At 37.3% G+C, this 20,969-nt stretch overlaps 1 protein-coding gene across 4 annotated transcripts in view; it reads right to left on the bottom strand.

The window, feature by feature from the left end:
• Positions 1 to 707: 707 nt before the first annotated feature.
• Positions 708 to 20,969, bottom strand: part of LOC126831436 (uncharacterized) — a 31,476-nt gene continuing 11,214 nt past the window's right edge. The window contains exons 3-9 of one of the 4 annotated variants that reach the window (XM_050561930.2): positions 20,297 to 20,455; positions 19,654 to 19,790; positions 19,157 to 19,256; positions 15,811 to 15,914; positions 11,894 to 12,057; positions 1,116 to 1,256; positions 732 to 891 (exon numbers count right to left, since the gene is read on the bottom strand). In XM_050561930.2, the coding sequence (XP_050417887.1) occupies positions 773 to 891; positions 1,116 to 1,256; positions 11,894 to 12,057; positions 15,811 to 15,914; positions 19,157 to 19,256; positions 19,654 to 19,790; positions 20,297 to 20,455 (924 nt within the window). In that variant the 3' untranslated portion in view covers positions 732 to 772. Of the gene's footprint in view, positions 892 to 1,115; positions 1,257 to 11,893; positions 12,058 to 15,810; positions 15,915 to 19,156; positions 19,257 to 19,653; positions 19,791 to 20,296; positions 20,456 to 20,969 lie in introns of those variants that run through there. The other 3 variants (XM_050561933.2, XM_050561952.2, XM_050561942.2) reach the window with 3 other exon arrangements.

Raw genomic sequence — 20,969 nt, forward strand, 5'->3', positions numbered from 1 at the left:
CCAACCCAGCATCTGTGGGATATTGGTATATATTCAAAGTTTCATAAAAATCGGATAACACTTATGACCTCTAGAAGCTAAAGTGTGATTTTTCGTACAATCTGGGGCACGATACGTGCCAAATCGAACCAATCCAGCATCTGTGGGATATTGGTATATATTCAAAGTTTTATCAAAATCGGATAACACTTATGACCTCTAGAAGCTAAAGTGCGATTTTTCGTTCAATCAGGGGCAATAATTCATAAAGTTACCTAAATCGAACATATCCGAGATATTTAGGATATAAAACTACGAACAATTTTAATTAGTCAATTAGGGTGCGAGGTCAAATGCCTTCGAGCGTACCCTTCCAAAAATTCGCTCTGGAGAAAGGGTCGTTTATACTGATAGCGAACGCGACCAAGTATTTGTTGGCGCGGAAAACCACAGAGATTGCCTCCAGAACAGTTTTTGGAACAGTTCGCGCGAACGATTTTGATCAGCCAATCAGGGTGCGCGGGTAAAAAGGCATATATGGTCTTATTCTCAATGCGCAAGTTTCATTGCAGAATTTTGGCGCATATTGGCGCTTTCTGTACGAACGATGATGTGCGCGGAAAGTCGCGGCGTTCAGTGGTTGCATTCTTCTTCGTGGTCGCGTTTGCTCTCAGTATAAATGTAGCTATGGAGCAACATATAAAAGGAGAAAATTGGACGACCATACAATCGATATGATTATTATGTAACAAGCAACAGACTAAAAATTCAATATATACAATATTGTATTGTTTTAAGATATATCAGAGGGTAAATCATCTTCATTAGGCCAGGCAACTAACTGCTGTAAAACTGGTTCTGAACTGTTTAACATATCGGTTAATCTTCCGTCAGTTACTATAAATATTCCACCTGAAATTAAATACAAATGGGTCATAAATACAAGTCGGTGCTCAATTGACATCTAATCGTGCATGCCCATATTACAAGATAAACGGTAGGCACATAATATACAATAGAATATTTAATAGACCCCAGTAGAAATAATAATAAGTAAACAAGCGGTAACCAAGCATTTTCCAAGAAATGGACGGAGAACAGACAGGTCTCATTCACTCGTTGATTCACATACTAACCTGTATGCATAAATAAAATTCTTTTTCCTTTAAAAATTTCAGGAGTCTTATTTAATACTTGAACCAGTCCTAGGGTTGTTTTCCCCGTGTAAACAGGGTCCAATACGATTCCAGTTTCACTGCACACATAACGTATATAATCTACAAAATAAACATCAATCATTGAAGTGCTTTATGGTCTGCTCACCTTGGAATACCAACTGCCACCTGCTCCTTGTAGGAAGAACCCGTAAGACCCCAGAGGGACCAAGTAGCCCACATAACTGGGGTAAAACACATATACTTATAGATAACAGTGTACGTGTTAAGTAAGCCCTGTGTGCTAGAGTGTAAAGGCCTTACGATCTACATTATATACACAGGCGTTATATCTGAATATATATAAGAATACAAAAATTAAACGAATTTACAGAGCAGCGAAAAAGCATCGACATCCTTGTTCCTTCTTCTGTTCCGCTTGCATGTCGGGAAAATGATCCCTATAGTCCATTGTTCGACGAGTATATCGTTCATACGATACACGTCTTTGAATCCAATGGGGTTGGAAGTGGAACTGTAGATCTCGCCCGGCTTCTCCGTAGACATCAGGGGTGGCAGTCGTAGGAATCGAAGAAGGTAACGTGATCTGGTCCTTCGCACACAAACACGGTCTAGTGTCTGCCCCGTTGGTCTTCGTCGTTAGTATTGATGACGTAGGCTTTAGGGTAGGAGTTCGGGCGCACACGCTCCCGAAAACGCTAGAGGGTAGATGTTTTTCTAAAGCTCATGTCACCTGTTGGTTGGAGAGAGCCCCATCAATCAGCAATGACCTGGCGACTGGCGTCGATTTCCAAGACATAGTCGTATTCGGCAAACAGATTAAGACTGAGGTGATTTGTCAGGCCACACCGAATTTGAGTTAAAAAGAAAGGTTACATGCCGCTTTGGGTCAAATCGAAACAATACTAGGTGTACCCATTGTTGAAAGGGGGGGGGGTCTAGATCTTCTCTGGTGTTTAAGACGACCACCCTTTTCATCAAATCCAGGTAGGGTGCGATGGCCTGTTGCTGGGGAAAGTTCACGTCGTATTCGTCCACAATTTCCCCGTTCTTGCCTTAACAACCCGCTTTTGTACACTCGAATCATCGTCGGTGGAAATGAAGTTAGACCATCACCCTACCGTCGAGAAATGGCACGGCTTTTCCAGTTCCGTTCCTTATATAGAGACCAATTGAATTTTGTCGACTGTACTTCAGAGGTAAGAAATGAATTCTGGCGGGACCCTGATACATTCGTCGACTGGGAATCACACCTTCACGTCGTCACAATCTGAGGTTCTTCGGCCCTCCACTAACAAATTCCCGAATGGCGACGTTTCCTCGGGCAGCTAGTTCTTCCACTGGCCCAAACTGGAACCTTCCGGAGATTCTATGAGGTGGACTGGTATTTGTAGATATCATTGTCGGTGTCAGAATAACACACACGTTCCCCCAACTTTTCGAAGACGGAATAGAGTTTCAAGCGAGTCTGAGCGGTGACAAAGGCCGCAATGACCACGCTGACGATGGGGCAGGGCGAAGCATGTTCTTCTTTCTTCAGCGTTTCCACCACCACCATGTTATCGTTGACTAACTGCACGTCTTGTACGACCTGGGTCCCGTCCGTAATGTATTCGGTATTAGGAAGGTTGTCTCTCTGTCCGAATTTTCCCCAGGCCGTGTTGAGCTGTGGTTTACTGAAAGCCCGCATACCTTTGTTGGGTTTTATCGTAGCGGGATCCCGATGAATACATTCGGTGTCGTACCCGTCGTTCACGAAGCGGGTCTTGTCCTCTCATGTGTGACAGGTGTCGGGATAACCACTGCTTTCCATCTTCTTCGGGTAGTGAATGATGTAACCGGTAAACAGTTTGGCCTCGCGATCGTAGGTGCTGAATTCCTTCCAGTGACAGACCTCGTACACCTTTAATACGCGGTATCCCAGTGCCACCACTTTCTTCAGTTCCAATTGACAAACGTGCCGACCCAGACTCGTTGTACGTTGGTGTGGTCACAAGTCTGGTATTCGGCGATCTCTCCTTGTTGCATGTCGAAAAGAGAACACCGAACATTGGATCAGTCCTTCGTACTGCTGCCACTGGTCTTGATCGGGCTGTGTGACTGTGACGGTCGTGGGTTCCTTTATGGGAAACTACCCTACTTGCAGATGTAGGGGTAGAGAGAAACCACGTCGATGTAAATCAAAATGGCGATGCTTTCCTTGTGGGTATTGCTTGTAAAACGTCTTTAGCGTTACTGAATTCAATACTGGGTTCAAAGCCTAATGTCAGATAGCATTGTCACACATCAAATATGTGTGTAAACTAGAAACATCAGGACAAATTACAGAAAATTCATTTTACAATCAGTTTTATAAAAGCAAGGAGCGAACCCCACCGGAGCCCCAATATAGTGAGGCCAAGTTCAGGGACCGTCGGTCCCCTAGTGGCTCTTGCTTGTGAAAAACTTTACTACTGTGGCAATCTCATGAGCCTGTCGTGAAATGAATAACAGGCAGAAATGGACCCGTGGTAACTATCGGCCAGGGACAGAGCGAGGATATCTAAACCATGATAGACTCTCTATACCATGACGCATCCTGTAGTTCCTCTAAACAATCATGTATCCTGTAGTTCGAATAGTCTCTAAACCATGATGTACCCTGTAGTTCGATGGACTCTGTAGTTCAGATTGATCTGTATACCATGATCCACCATATAGTCTCTAAAACATGATGTACCCTGTAGTTCAGATAGAGTGTCTAAACCATGTTTACCCTGTAGTTGGGATAAACCATAGTTTTGTAAATAGGAGGTCGATCGTCAAATGAATATGAATTTTACGATATGTTCATCCCGAAATGACATGGTTTCTCGTAAATGAATATATAGTTGTTGCGCTTCAAATATCTAGATGCCATAGGTACACACTGTTAACCACCCATAGATGTTTTAATGACAATAAATCATATAGTTTATTCAGCTTCACGTAAGACTTGAAATGAATAGATACAGTTGATTTAACTTGAATGTAGATATGAATTACCTATGTTGCATATATAACTTGAATGTAGATATGATGTTGCATATATAGAACTTTTCGGTTGAATCATAATATTATCATAGAATTATCATAAATATCATCATAATATTATCATAGAATTATCATAAATATCATCATAATATTATCATAAAAAATATCTTATTTCATATAGTCTTACGTATTTGTTAACACAAAAGTGAACTTGTTCTACTGTTCCATTTAGCCTATTCAGATTTGTTCAGATGAATGCACTCTACATGACTGAACAAAACATCTTGTAGGAATGTAGGCTTTTATAGATTGAACAAAAAGCCAATAAACGTTGGTGTTGTGAGAAACAGGGACATACTCGAGGCGATTTTAATTTTGTGTTTCAATTTACCCGTCTGCATGAAAAATTTGACTTTTAAAAGCGTATGCAAGTTAAATATATTTAATAGCGCATTTATCTGGTGTATCTTTATTTAATTTTCTTATGAATTAGACTATATTAATATAATAATAATAAGTCCATTTATATCGCGCTAATTCCACATATAGTCGTGCTCATAGCGCTACAAAAAACACATAATCACTCTTGCAAATATTTTTCAAATAAGTATGTTCTCAATCTGGATTTAAAGGAGTCTAATGATGGACTGGATCGAAGATTTTCAGGTAGCGAGTTCCAACACTAAATGAGCGAGCTTTAAAGGAGCTTAGTTTATATTTTGGGACGTGTATAACAATAATACTGTGCTCTTTTTGTTGTATAATAATAATAGTATGTTTAGCTATACTTTTCGTTTAAAAAATGTATGTTTTATCTTCTATAGAATATTTTTAGCGGGAATCTATGAATATCTATCCACATCCCTGGCGGGACAGCCAACAGTATAATAGGGCATATAAATAGATAGTGAGTAGGTACAATCAGAGCCTTATACATAGAGAGTCTGGCCAACCCGTGTCAAGACAATGATTGGTTAGTCACGTGACATGTGGACGTCATTATGTTACCCACCTAAAAATAATCGTCTGCATATAGTAGCCTATAATTTGACGTGTTTTAAATGACATAAATGGTATGTTGTGTGAGCGTAAAATGCCACGCAAAGGATGGCATTCATATGCAGAGGTTGCCAAAAATGCAGAAAGGCGTCGACTGTGGGAAGTGAAAGTAAAACGTAGGCTAGTGGCTGGAAGCCTGGTAAAAATTCCTTCTTGACTTACGGTACGTGATTTTGGTCCTGTCGTTCGTTTTTTTTTAACGATTTCAAGATTGTTATTGTAGTTGGAAGAAATTCTGAACCTAATGACATATTCACGTCATTGGTTATTATGTTTTGATGAATGAATTTTCGAAGATTTGATATTTACTTGAGAATGACAGTCACATTTTAGGCCCAAATATAGGCCTAGTGTATTTAAATTTTTCTATTTAAATTTCGTCTGTATGGCATAAAGTGTTGCAGTTTTGGTTAATTTGTATAGATTATAATAGATATATTCTTTTTCGAAAATTTTTGTGTACTTTGGAATAACACTTATGAGTTTTACACATAGTGTAGGCCTAAACTAATTAATATCTATAGGCCTAACTTAGTCAGTTGATGTTTTTGGATTTAAACTTCATCGATATGGTCATTTTGTTTTTAATTTTTTTTTATAAGGGATTATGTTTGATATCTCCATCGAGGAGTGAATTTTCAACAATTTGTTATGAGTTTGAGCCACACAGTGTAGGCCTAGATGTTTTTCGGTATCCCGCCTCTTCTGACTATATCTTATGCAGAACTGTCAGAACATTCAGATTAAGCCGTTCAGTCTGAAAACCTGTTTTTATTATAAGATTATTATTATTCTTTTTCTGGTTTTTGTGGGGAGTCGAACTTTGAATTTCGATTTCCTGCAATTTTGATTAATAGGCTTAAACATTTATTTATGCTTCTAAATAAAAAATGTATATCAAAACTACCTCAGATTTGTTTCCATTGAGAGAGAGAGAGAGAGAGAACTAACGTATGGTATACCTTCAATAATTCGCTTGTGCGTAGGGGACTTTAGCAATGGAAGAAAACTGGAGGGCAAAGAGAAAACTCACGAGGTTGGGCAGGCGACCCTACGTCCTTGTCACGTAGAATCTTTAGATCGAAACATCGCCACTTGATTCAATAACAGACCTTATGATCTAAAGCGCACATGTTAGTTCACTCGACCACCCAACCCCCTGTCTCCACGGAAACACACAGATTATGATTAAATCCGAAAGATTTCTAATTAGCAAAATGCACAACTACTATAACAGGTTGATGTGTTTACAAATAAAGTTTTAGAAAGATATCTTGTGATATGTTCCGGAAAAGAAATTGTGATGGACAAAGCCCGTTTCATTATCTCTTCCTTACTTCCTTCGGCGCGGGATAATAACATACGATAAAAATTAAATAACAAATTAGTTTCTAATTTCAGAGGTAATTATTATTCGATAGGCCTACTTTCGATTAAACCTATAGTCAAACGATATATTATTATTGAATTATTGCGGTATTTTTAATGTTAAAAAAATAAAAAATAAATATTGTCATAAATTTACATATTGCGATTAATTGATTTATTGCAATTATTGTCCACCCCTACACTTGAGTAAACATGAAATTAGATTTGCGCAGATATAAATCATATAAATCGGGCACACGCTGTACACTGTGGCTCTATCTGCAACGTAAGAATGGGTAACAAAATGGCGTCCATGACGTCAGTTCGCCAGACTCTCTAATATACTGGGTACAATCATTTGGGACCCAAGATGGCGTCTTTGTACACTTGACGTCATATTTTCATGACGTCATATGAAATTTCTGGCTTCACAGTTGTCGCAACTTTATACGGCTATTATTCTGACTTCAATATAGAGACAGTACAGGCAACTATGACGCCATAAAAACTATGACGTATTTGCGTCATATAGCTTTACTTAACAGAATGTTTTATTTTTTTCTTGGTATAACGTTTTACGGGCTACAATGTATCCTGAACAAATTGCAAAAGAAACCACTGCAGTTTGGTTCAATGATAAATATGTCAGACAAAACCATACTCAAAATCGGCCACGGAAGAATGACACGATTAACATAATTCAATTTGGCGTTTCCAAGGAATTATTGGAGAGCGATATCTCGTAATCAGTGTCTTTCAGTGGTGGGGGATAAATAATTTCTTTTTAAATTCCTTAAACACACAGTGGTTATGCAAGCGAAATGTGTCGAAAAATCGAATTTGACAAACATTGATTAAAAAAATCTATTTTTCATTTGGTGGCGGGCATTTCTTTCAAAATGACTGCCAAATATGGTAATATTATACTTTTCAAAAAGGTAGGGGATATTCAGAAACAATACAAAACTGCGGAAATGCATTGATGTTTTATTGGAGGTAACCAGTGTATGTTAATAACAGGCCAATTGCCTACACATAAAATTCCACCATTTTAGATTTCATTTTGTCGGCCATTTTGAATTTCTACCATCAAGAATTCTCGAAATTAAATATGGCTGCCCTTTTATTACCAAATTAATATTGGTTTGTTTGTTTTGTTTGAAAGTGTTATTATACCTAAGATGCAAAATACACATGTCGTTATACTTATAATGATGAATACATAATACTGTTAAAGTAAAAGTCAAATGTCAAATTACAAATGTTTTTTGGAAAAAATCCTCTAATGTTACAAACAACATTAGTGAATTTTTTCCAAAAAATATTTGTAATTTGACATTTGACTTTTACTTTAACGGTATTATGTATTCATCATTATAAGTATAACGACATATGTATTTTGCATCTTAGGTATAATAACACTTTCAACATACATTTAGTTTTGGCCCTTAAATCCCGCCATAGTCCAAAAATGATTCAATTTCACCAATCTATGCGACACCCTATATAACAAGGTAGAAGCATGTGATTTTGGACCTTTTATTTTATTGACTAGCAGGCAAAAGGATTTTTCCCCTAAAAAATTATATTTCTTCGGTCCACCTGCAGCATGAGTTACATGAAAATCATGGCGAACACATTACCATCTCAGAAGTCAGGTTGCGTTTTTGAGAACATTTCCTGGGTTCAATTCTGTGTTTGGGAAGGAGCCTTATTGCTCAGCTAAAGTTGGAGGTGTGGTCACAAATATACAATAAAAACATTTGGCAAGTTTTATGCAATGCGTCTATTCAGAAAAACATACCAACCTGACGTTTCTTTTGCTGCTTAGTATATTTTTATGCAGGAAAACAATACACAGCATCCTGGCAGTATCTATGCGCGATTAGATATATTACATCTCTCATGGCTGAATTCACCCCAATATGTACTCAAAATAATTATTTGACATTTAATTGAGCCAGCAAAATCAAAATACCAACGCTACATAATCTCCCGGCTTGGATTCAGTCGGATTAAAAACTGGCCCATCAATTGGTTTATTCCAACGAAGGCGCAGTTATTGACCGTAACGGGTTAAACGAGGTCGTTTTCGACGCCTTCGTGGGAATCCAGCTCCTAGGGATTAAAATGGATTAAAAGCAATGGTGTTATAGATTGTTATGATAAGAATTTACACTTTCATAATCCCCAATGTAACTAATTACCAACAGTTTAGCATCATTTTTGGCATAAGAAATAAAAACATAACTACACTATAACAAAAATTAATTTAATTTCGCCAAATAAGACACCCTGTCTAAATACTCGACTAAAGTCAATTCCTCTTCCTCGTGTCTTCCTTTTAATTCCTGAAGCTGGTTTTGAATTTGAGCATATCTCTTCCTTGGTGGTTCCTGTCCCCCAGCATACTGAACGATTCTAATCTCATTAATATTTTGTTCTTGTTGTAAAAATGTTATTATTTCAAAAACATTCGGATGGTCTTTTTCCAACTAGCTTCATGATTCTTGCATGCCATCCTTCCAGAGTGTTGCTGGTTCTGTGCTCCTCTGTGTTGTAGTGGTTCCACTGATATCGTCCTCCGCGATTTGTAGGTACAAAGCTGAATTCAAGTTGTGCGTTTGCCATTGTAGAATATTATCTGTTGTTGTTTATTACAAATTTAACGTCCAATACATAATGCATGATATTATGGACAGGTTGATTTAATTAAGTTATTTACATCTGAATAAGTAAAATATAGAAGTTAGGTAAAAACAATAAATAATAAAAAGTTCTTGTATATCTAAAAGTCACTTTAAAACAGATTTAAAATAATAACAAGTTCTTGTATGTCTAAAAATCACTTTAAAACACGGTTTTAAAAATGGTTTTAAAATCGTTGTCGTGGGAAGAGAGTGCGGGTCATCTTCTCACTTTGTCATAATGAAAACAAGTTAAAATAGGAGATCCAGCTGTTTGATGCCAAATTGGTGATTAAGATTCATATTGAATACTTGGATAATTTGATGACTTTAATCATTAGTTGCCAATTGGTGAATAAAATTCAGAGTGAAGATAAATTCATAAAATCTTTAACACCGTTAATTGGGCCCTAATAACAACATGCCTCTCTTCAAACGAAAGCCGACAAGTCCATATCTGCGCCTTCGTGGGAAGGATTAATTTTGGTCACGCTCTGTAACTGCGCCTTCGTGGGAATACACCCATCAATTTGGTTCACGGCAAATACGGATAGCGGCTGTCATGTTATATAGGGTGTCGGACAGATATTGGTATTAAAGATTCCACTTTCATAATATTATAGTTTGCAGAGGATTAATTTAGCGCGGGAATCACACTAAGTCTATAATTGAAATAAATGCAATATTCTACAATCTGTTATATTCTATAACTTTATGGAAATTCAATGATTTATTATAACTTAATAATTTATTATTTATATCTGTGTGTTGCCTTTCACGTAAAAATCTCCTCTGGGATATTAAAGTATTATCTGATCCGTTTTTTGTTTTTTAAAAGAGATTTTATTTACTCCACACAACCAATAATTAATGATAAAATGACATCATGTCCTCTCCAGTTCATTAGCTTCTTGGGTTATCCACAGTAATCTATATCATAGAAATACATGATACAGTTGTGGGTAGGCGTACACAGGAGGAATAATACTAAATTGATATACAATAAGACTGTTAATAATTATCGATAATCAAACAGGTTGGCGGAGATTGTAATGTTATAAGAGACATAAGATTATTGGATTAATTAAAAGCAATAAAAATATCACACAGTATATCCAACAATGATCCGAAAAGAAACAAAAAATATATCCAAAAGATTAAAAATATATCAAAATATAGGCCCCTATATGAAATATATGAAAAAATGTATATATAGAAAATATAAACAAATATAAATAAATATTTAGAAAATATATATATATATATAAATAAAATAATGGAAATTATTTTGGGCTATGGCAGAAGTATTGTTTGCTGCTCTTTAATTCGTGCATTTATTGGGCGTTTTGTTCACCTATATACAACTGGTCACACGAGCCCGAAACTTGGTAAACACACCCTTTTGGTTGTTGTCGGATGGTTGGGTAGATTTTTCCGTTAGCTCGGAGTAAGTGTTTTAGGGTACTGCCACTGGAAACGTTTGTGTCAATGCCTGCTTGTTTCAGGATTCTTCTGATGTGGTAGGACGATCTACCATTGAATATGTTGACGCGTATGGGTGATGGGTGGGCTTAGTGGTAGAGTGTTGGCGCGCTATTGTGAAGTTAATGGTGTTATTGGTTAGCTGTTTGGAGTACTGGTTAAAGGAAAGAGAAGACTTTCGTTGTTGTTAGTTAGTTGTATTTTACGTCCGCTTCCACCGAAGTGATATCGCAGACAAGAGAAGACTTTCCTGAGGTATTCAATTTTATACTGTAGGTGATCATGGTCACACCTATTGAGTGAATGTTTGATGGGTGTCGTAATGATGGCTTTCTGGGTTTTGGAATGACGACAAGCGATAGGTTTCATGCTATTATATTCCCGATTCATCGCATTAGAATGTCCACAAACTAAGTTACCCATAAGCCAGGGGCCATAACCAAAGAAGTTACGGTTTGGTGCGCACCAAAATTAAACTCATCCGAGATCTTTGATCCTTGACATTTAGGTTTAATTTCACCTAAATCCACTCGAGATCGTTCGGAGATAAACATAATATTATGGCGACTGAAGGGTTCAAAAACTGTGTACATATACAATTTGTGTGAAAGTGAGGGTACCATAACCCAAGAAATTGTGGTCTGATCCTCACCAAAATCAAACCAATCCAAGATCGTTTGATCCTGAACACATATTTTAAGTTTCACTATTTTAACGGGAAGTTAGGATGTATTTACCACGAAAAGCGAACTTATCTGCGATAGTTGTGTAATAAACATATACTTGAACGAATGTCAAAATCGATGTAGGCGAATTTCTAACAATCAGGAAGTCACGGTACGGTATGGGTCATAATTGATATAAACATACATTTTAAGTTTCACAAAAATTGAATTTAGATTGCGACCTCTGGAGGGTTTACAAGTTATGTACTCGATCTTTCTACCATCAGGGGCAATATTCCGAGATCTTTGGGATAAAAACTTACATTTTAAGTTTCATCAAAATCAGATAATAATGGTGACCATAAGCACATGTGAACGGGTCGGAACGACGGCATACGTACAGATGAAACTGTGGGCGTATAAAACTGTACCGAATAAGGATTTTAGCAAACGAACTCAGACAGACCTAGTTCTTCTGGTGTTGATAAACCATAACCATCACCATGGTACCCATTTATGATGTTGACAATATTCTCAGCTTCAACGTCATGTAAACCAAGTTGTGTTAGAACTTCATTTACACTAGGAATAATGTTATCTCTGCTCCGGCTGACACATATACCATGACACCTGCCCGTAAATGCAAAACGATCTACATCTTCATAAAACTCAAACGTGAATGTCAATATATAGTTCATATCATTGACTAAGCCACAAAAATGAATATATACGACAGTAACATATCTACGACGTCATTTCATATACATGGTGTTTATTAATTCATTAAAATTGCTAGTAATCAGGCAGAAGTCATTCAATAGGTGTTATGTCACTAAAGTGTTAAAACTGTGACTATTCAATGATACACACCACTATTGTCCAGGTTTGTGTATTCAATAGTGATGACTGTTATAATTAGTCACGCTTTTACACGAGTAGTCAATTAATGACAACTGTATAATGTCTAACCACTTTATATACATACTAAACATTAGTTTAGAATAATGATCACTTATGTATATTATTTAATGACAAACTTATCATTACTAAAAGGCTCAGGTTTATCAGTCAGGCAGTGTGAAGTTAGCTCGATTTTCGTTTTTCGATATTGGCGTATAACGAAAAACCACTAGCTCGTTTTTCGATATTGGCGAATGTCGAAAAACGAGCTACCACTAATTTATATCTTTAGTTCGTTTTAGAAAACGTATTTAATCAAATGTGTTTTGGAGACATTCTGTAGATATACATCCATTAAATCTGCTTTTTTGAGAATCAAGTAGCTCGTTTTTCGAGATTCGCCAATGTCAAAAAACAAGGAGTAAGAGCTTTTTTATGTGAATCCACTGCTCAGTTTTTCGAGATTCGTCAACATCAAAAAAACAAGGAGAACGTGCTTTTTTTATGTGAATCCACTGCTCAGGCATCCTCATTTATGATATCATTTGTTCGTTTTAGAATACTTATTTAATCAAATGTGTTTTGGAGACATTCTGTAGATATACATGATTAAAATCTGTATTTTTGAGATTCAAGTTTGAATATCGAAAAACGAGTAGCTCGTTCTCGTTTTTCGAGATTCGCCAATATCAAAAAACAAGGAGAAAGAGCAGTTTTTATGTGAATCCGTTGCTAAGGCATCCTCTTTTACGATATATTTAGTTCCTTTTACAAAACTGATTTAATCAAGTGTGTTTTGGAGACATTCTGTAGATGTACATCCATTAAATCTACTTTTTTTGAGATTCAAGTTTGAATCCTCATTTATGATAACTTTAGTTCGTTTTAGAACACTGATTTAATCAAATGTGTTTTGGAGACATTCTGTAGATATACATGATTAAAATCTGTATTTTTGAGGTTCAAGTCTGAATATCGAAACGAGAGCATCGCTAAAGCTCAATATACGTCCACATTCCTGCTTTGATTGATATGGTACTTTTTAAAATGAAGGGAATGAAATATGAAATGGCTGTAATATGACAAGAGGCAAAGAAGGGTAGGCGTTGGGTTTGTTATGCCAAATTTTCAGACAAAATATTAACAAAAATGTGGGTGTGACACTGCCCCAGGGGGTCGGGGCAAGCACAGGGGGTCGTGCATCAACATCAATAGTTGCTGTCTTTAAAGTATATATAAGTATACCAAGATAATCCATTCAGAATTGTGGCTTTTGGGCACTTAAGGCAAAAAGTGGGCGTGGCTCTGCCCCTGGGGATCGAGGCATTCACCAAAATCAATAGTTGACGCCCTTAGGCTATAAGGAATAAATATGTCAAGTACCAAGCTGACTCATTCAGAATTGCTGCCTGTAAACGACAAACACGAAAATTGGGTGTGGCTCTGCACCTGGGGGTCGGGACATGCAGTTTACGTCCTTAGGCTCTAAGGAATACATATCCCAAGTTCAAAGACGATCCATTAAGAATCGTGTAAGCAACATACACAGACACAAAGAAAAAATGGGTATGGCTCTGTCCCTGGGGGTTGGGCAATCACCAAAAAACAATAGGTGTCATCCTTTGGGTATAAGGAATAGGTATGCAAAGTTTCAAAAGGATCTGTTAACAACTGCGGCCTGTAGGCAAACACAAACATTGGGCGTGGCGCTGTTCCAGGGGGTCGGGCATGCACCAAAAATGATAGAGGTCAGCCTTAGGGTATAAGGAATAGGTATAAAAAAGTTTTCAAGACGATCGCTTAAGAATTGTGGGCTGTAGGCGACACACAGACACACAAAGAGAAAATGTGTGTGGCACTGTCCCTGGGGATGGGCATGCACCATAAACGATAGGGATGTTCCTTAGGGTACAAAGAATAAGTATGCAAAGTTTCAAGATGATACGTTAAGAAATGCGGCCTGTAGACGACAAACAAACAAATACAAGAAATGGGTGTGGCTCTACCCCTGTGGGTTGGGCATGCACCAAAAACAATAGGGACCATTCTTAGGGTATAAGGAATAATAATGTAAAGTTTCAAGATGATCACTTAATATAATTATGGCCTGTAAGCGACACACAGACACACAAAAAGAAAATGGACGTGGCTCTACCCGTGAGGGTTGGGCATGCACCCCAAACGAAAAGGATGTTCCTTAGAGTACAAAGAATAAGTATGCAAAGTTTCAAGATGATACGTTAAGAAATGCGGCCTGTAGACGACAAACAATCAAATACAAGAAATGGGCGTGGCTCGGCCCCTGCGGATCGGGCATGTACCGTAAGGTATATGGAATAAGTATACAAGGAGAAAGAGCAGTTTTTATGTGAATCCATTGCTCAGGCATCCTCATTTATGATATCTTTAGTTCGTTTTACAAAACTGATTTAATCAAGTGTGTTTTGGAGACATTCTGTAGATATACATCCATCAAATCTACTTTTTTTAGATTCAAGTTTGAATATCGAAGCTCGTTTTTCGACATTCGCCAGTATCGAAAAACGAGCTAGTTGTTTTTCGTTATTCGCCAATATCGAAAAACGAAAATTGAGCGAACTTCACACTGCCTATAAATGAAATGAAATGAAATAGGGTTTAACGCCCTACTGTTTTGCTCCGAACTCACACTGCCTATAAATCAGCGGTATCAACTTACCAGTGTGTGTGAAATAACTTTATTTAGCGTCCGCTGCCGCCATAGTGATATCGCCGACAAAAAAACTAAAGTACAACCCCTGGTCAAAATTAGTTAATGTAGTGTGACTGCGTTATCTATATCCTGAGAAAAGCGAGCTCAAGACCTGTTTACACCAAGGTTATTAAATAATGACCTCTAGAGGATCCACATGCTAAAACGCGATTTTTCGTACAATCAGGAGCCATAATCCAGGAAGTAACGGTCTGATAATCGCAAATTTCGAAAAGACCCCAGATCTTTGGGATATAAACATATATTTTAAGTTTCACGAAAATCGGATAACAATAATTGTTGTTGTCGGTATTACATACTTCACACTATGTGCGTACAATGAGTGGCCGTTTTGTCGGACAGTTTCGTTTCGATTTTCTTGAAATCGAACTCAACTGTCATTATGGTGTAACGGTTTTTTAAATCAGATAAAATTGTAACGACATTGGTTTGGCGCCCCGTCAATCTCGCCGTGGACACCCAATCCATGTCACTCGGCTTTATGGGGCGCCCATACTGATATGGGCACGTTGGTCGTTGGCTTCGTATTGCGTCCAATAGAAAGAGCGCCGAACGCCATTTGGGGTGCCGATTTTTTTCAGGGGGGAGGGGGGCTGGCAGGGTAAATTTAATATTACATGTTCCCTCAAGGATAATAAAAACATTACAGTATGTTTCGTGTCCTAAAAACGAGGTAAAGAAACGTAAGTCGCTGAATTGCTCTCAGAGTTAAAATCATATTTTCACATTACCTTAGATGAGAACCAGTAAGATAGTTGCCTATAGCTATTCCAGCCAGTGTGTTACCCAATCCACAAGTTGCTACAACCACATCATCAAATCTTTCACACACACCCTGTAATAATAGAATTCGTAAGAGTACACGGCGTTGTAAACTTCATAATACTAGAATATTCGCCATTTGGCAATTATTGGGGCAGTAATTTTGGTCTACTGCATAGAAAAAAAAGTTTGTCAGATTGCTAATGTGCATTTCGCAGGAAATATACATTTAAGGAGCTAAATCGCTAATATTTGGGACGTAAAAACTGACACAAATGGGTCGCAACGCATATAATAATGTAATATGAATGTATATAAACGTTTCTGTTTTTACTGTAATTTCTAATTAGTTATGTTCGGCGAAATACTGGTTATTCCAGTTTACAGCGATAGTATTTATTGTGCATGCTCTCCAGATAAGAATATGAGGTCACCGTTTGACATAACTTGTGAAATATATCAAGCCTCGTTCTTCGAGTCCGTTGTTACAAATAGCGCTGAAACGCATTATGGTACACGATTCGAGTACCAATGATAAAATGTTTATTTTGTCTTAAATATTGGATATCAGAAACCCATCTGTTCCCGGTAAGATCAAAACATCAATGTTGATTTAAATTAACAAATAATTCGTGTTTTCAATTTCGAAGACTTTGGATGATACTGAGTTAGAGACTTGGCTACTTTAAGTAGAGGCCTACGCGCTGTATCATAAGGTCTGGCATTGAGTCAATTGGCTTGATTTTGATTCCCCAGTTGTACGTGGCAAGGAGTAAGGTCGCCTGTCCAACTTCTGGGTTTTCTCCCGAAATGACCTAGTTTGTGGCGAGTGGACGTTAACCCCATTTTCTCTCTCACAAATTTAAGAACTCGGCCATATAAGATGAAACGAAATTTAGGTAAGCCTGGGAGAAAAAAAATGAAATCTTTGAAAAGTTGAGAATCTTCAGTGATTTATTGCTTTGCCTATAGCTAAATTACAATAATTTACAATCAAATTCTTTCAAAAATCCCAATTTTTTCGCACCAGGCTTACCTAAATTTCGTTTCATCTTATATGGCCGAGTTCTTAAATTTGTGCGTTACCCTTTCAATGATGTCCGCCAAGTCGGTTAGAAGACGGAGACGTATTTTTTAACAGCGTGTTGTGTCGCTCATACTGACTCTAGCCAGGTAAGCAATGTCTTATTTTCTCCCTAAGATGTTCATTTATATTGTTCAGGCGTTCACAGGGACTGACACGCGACCGGTTAGCAGTAAAAAGTTGCCCAGTAAAATTGACTGGGAAGCGATTAGATTTTCGACAAGGATTCAATAGGACAGTCCCTGAACGTAGAGGTCGAGTGGAATGAGACCTACGTTCAGAGCTGAACTATGCCGTATACAGCTTCGAGCCCAGCAATTCTCAAGGGGAATTATATGGCAAAATGCACTATACATGTATTATGCCCATAATTTAGGACTGTTTATGTTGAGAAAAAAACCAACACTGTCAGCAACTACAAAGACATCGAATTAGACGAAATAGTTGTCACTTGCAAGCTGTAAAACAAACAACGTGATCTAAATAATTAGCCATGTGGCCTGAATTGGGTCACAGCGTACTGTATGAGTGAATTTACGAGACGTCTTGCTCCAGCTACAGTAGGGGACCGTCCTAAGGCCTTCCTTTCAGCAAGTTTTGTAGTCATTTGACTACAAACAACCTTAATTTCAAATTACACTGACCCCAAAACTATTGAAACAAGCCAACAGTGAGGCTAATATCCCCTGCAGAAATCCCAAAATAAATAGATGACACATATTAATCGCATTTATTTTTTTTCAAAAGTATCAAGCAATCAAACCGATTATCAACTATACACTAAGTTTCATCACTCTCTATCAAATAGAATCAAAGTTATCTGGTCCTAAAGCATCGACCAATAAAATTGCTTAGCACTGTTTAGCTTTAGCTCGAAATGTTAATCATTGAACTCATTCAAGACATTCACCTAATGAACATCAACATCAAGTTTAAACATTCTACCTCATTTAAAAGCAGAGTTGTTATGTTCCAAAATCTTGACTAATCAAATTGCTTATCGATCCTTAGCCTAAGCAGAAAATTCTGATCAACAAACTTAGTCAAGGTAATGATATAATGAACCTATACTCGGGTTTCATCACTCAATTAAAACCAAAGTTATTGGCCCCAAAGCATCAACCAATCAAATTGCTTATCTCTGCTTAACCTAAGCAGACAATGCTCATCTTCGAACTCCATCAAGGCATTGGCCTAATAAACAACTACACCAAGTTTGAACATTCTAACTCAATTAGAAGGAGAGTTATTGTGTTCCAAAGTCTCGACCAATCAAATTGCTTATCGCTGTCCTTACTCTAAGCAGAAAATGCTTATTATGGAACTTAGTCAAGGTAATGATGTGATAACACTACACGCCAAGTGTCCCCACTCTCACTTAATTAGAACTAAAGTTATCGTGTCCCGAAGCATCAACCAATCAAATTGCTTATACCTGCTTACCCTAAGCAGAAAATGCTCATCTTCAAACTCCATCAAGGCATTGGCCTTATAAACAACTACACCAAGTTTGAACATTCTAACTCAATTATTGTGTCCCAAAAAGTGTGACGGACAGACAGACAGACAGACAATGGCCGCCGAACCAGAATCTCGTGATTTCATGTCACTCGAAAATACAGAAAAAACTGTTCGGTAAGATAAGATTAAGATTTCAGTGTTCCACTCTTCACTATTTGTAACATAATTACTAACACGCAAACTGTGATGATATATGTTGACAAATTTGCAAATGAACCTAATTTTACTTGCTCAAAGTCTCGAATAGTGCATGTTCCTGAAGCAACGACCGCGAGTTTTACAATATTTAGCTTGATAAGAAGTACGTAGTTAAGGCGAGTTCAAGCCTTCTATTGAAGATGCGAATAGTGTATCAATTGTCGCTGTGAATAAGAATTATCACGGCTAAAAATATTGCAGCTAATAATACCCTAATAAACAGCCCCTTTGATCAGATGTTTTGCCAAACGACGACGCGTGAATAAAATACAGCGGTAAACTTATGCCAATTCTGTATGCTTGCTTAACACAGAGACCAGCGAGGATGTTGAACCAATTACACCACTTCCAGTTTTAATAAAATTTAATTATAGGGTTATAGTATGACTGGTTGATGAACAAATAACGGTTACTGATAACAACAGTTGCGATTGAAACTATGTAAGATTACAATGTGGTGTAAAATATAAATGGAAATAAATTGTAATCATTTTTTATTTGATTGGTCTTACCTGATCAATCATTTCCCGAAAAGCTTCGATATAACCAAAAACTCCGACTTCATCCGATCCTCCAACGGGAATAACATAGCATTTCTCTCCTGTTGTTGACCTGAAAGCAATGGACGTTTTTCTTACACAGGCTAACCCAAACTAATCCGCAGTAAATATTCTTCTTACCGCTATAAAACAGTTTGAGGCTGTCGTGTCCCCCTGAACCAATTCAGAAAATCCTGCTTTAAGCTAAATCAATGATCTCCACCACCACCGCCCCGGACATTTATAAGTTCACAGCTGCTTATCTGGTCGAGTGCGACGTGTAACATAAATAAAAATAATATCCCATAATTATACTCAGCCTCACATCATTGGTCGAGTTCGGGCGTTTTATACATGTTTTTAAATGTAAAACAACTCACAGTAGAGTTGGCAGAGCACCCCTACCAGTTTGTATCACTCTCTGAAACCATTAAATCTTAGAGATTAATTTTAAGAATAGTTCTGCTTACTCAATATGTTGTTTCAGTTTGTCAATTCTTGGTTCTAGTTTTACAGGAAAGCCGGCTTCTTTCTGAACAAAATATATCTTACATCCCAACAAACCATTCAATAACATGTTTCCTCCAAACTTTATATGGTTTCTTTCCTAATTAATATAACAAATTATCTGTATCTTAAAGGTCGCAATATTTATAACATGCGTCAATAACAAAAGCTTAACGTTTAGGCCCTATGATGAGTAGTGGGGTTTTACGAGTCTAAAGTTATTTCAAATAAAATTTAATGCTTCGACGACCCTAGTTGAAAGTTCACTCCCTATGATGAGGAGTGGGATTTTATCAAATATGATATTGTTAAAATATGATTACATTTCTTCTTTTCTTAGCAAATGTTGAAAGGGGGAAAACATTAAAAATAAACGTAATTGTTATTCTCATATTATTGGGTCTTTAAGTACTGACAAATTTAAACTTAGTATACGCATTTAAGGAATTTTCTCTGACAGTAGACCCCTCTCCCCTAATCTCCTTCGAATTCCAACTGCAAACGATCGTTACGTGTACTTGTACTACCACGTTGTACACAAGACCTCGGATTTTCGTTACGAAGGATTTTAAAATTAAAATTAGCCTATAATCGTGTGTATCTTACCGGCCTACAAGATCGAAGTATAAGATGTGGCCGCATTCCCAATTCTCGTGCAGCTATAGCAACAGATCTACAATGATTTGATTGGACCTCGCCCCCGGTTATAACATGTTTATAACCCTGGGCAACAGCTTCAGCAAATAAAAAGTCCAATTTGCGAACCTGTAAATACAGAATTGATTAAATAATGCGTATACTATAATAGTCAAAATCGGAGTTTCCACCTAGAGGCTGAAGCCTAAAATGCAACACAATAAATATATATAAAAACCAGCGGCTGACAGGCAGGATACGCCCACATTTTCGAGAGATGGATAGAGAACAAGCTAAGAGGAAAGTGATTTTTCCTACAATCAAGGGCCATAATTCAGGAAATTACAATTCGATATGCGCAAATATCGAAAGGAACCGAGATCTTTGGGATATAAACTTACATTTCAAGTTTTAAAAAAATCGGATAAAAGTTGTGACCTCTATAGGGTCCACAACCTTGATATACCATATTTTTTACGCTATTTGAGAACGAGGGGCGGCCATTTTGTTTGTCAGTTTTGGGCCGATTTTCACGAAATTCGAACTCAGCCGTCCTTAGGTTGTAACGGTAATAATAATAATAATGTGAGTTTTTATTGAGCGCCCATTCCATTAGTAAAGTAATACTCATGGCGCATATTTG

The sequence above is a fragment of the Patella vulgata genome, chromosome 1, assembly GCF_932274485.2.
Source record: "Patella vulgata chromosome 1, xgPatVulg1.2, whole genome shotgun sequence".
NCBI classification, from domain to species: domain Eukaryota; kingdom Metazoa; phylum Mollusca; class Gastropoda; family Patellidae; genus Patella; species Patella vulgata.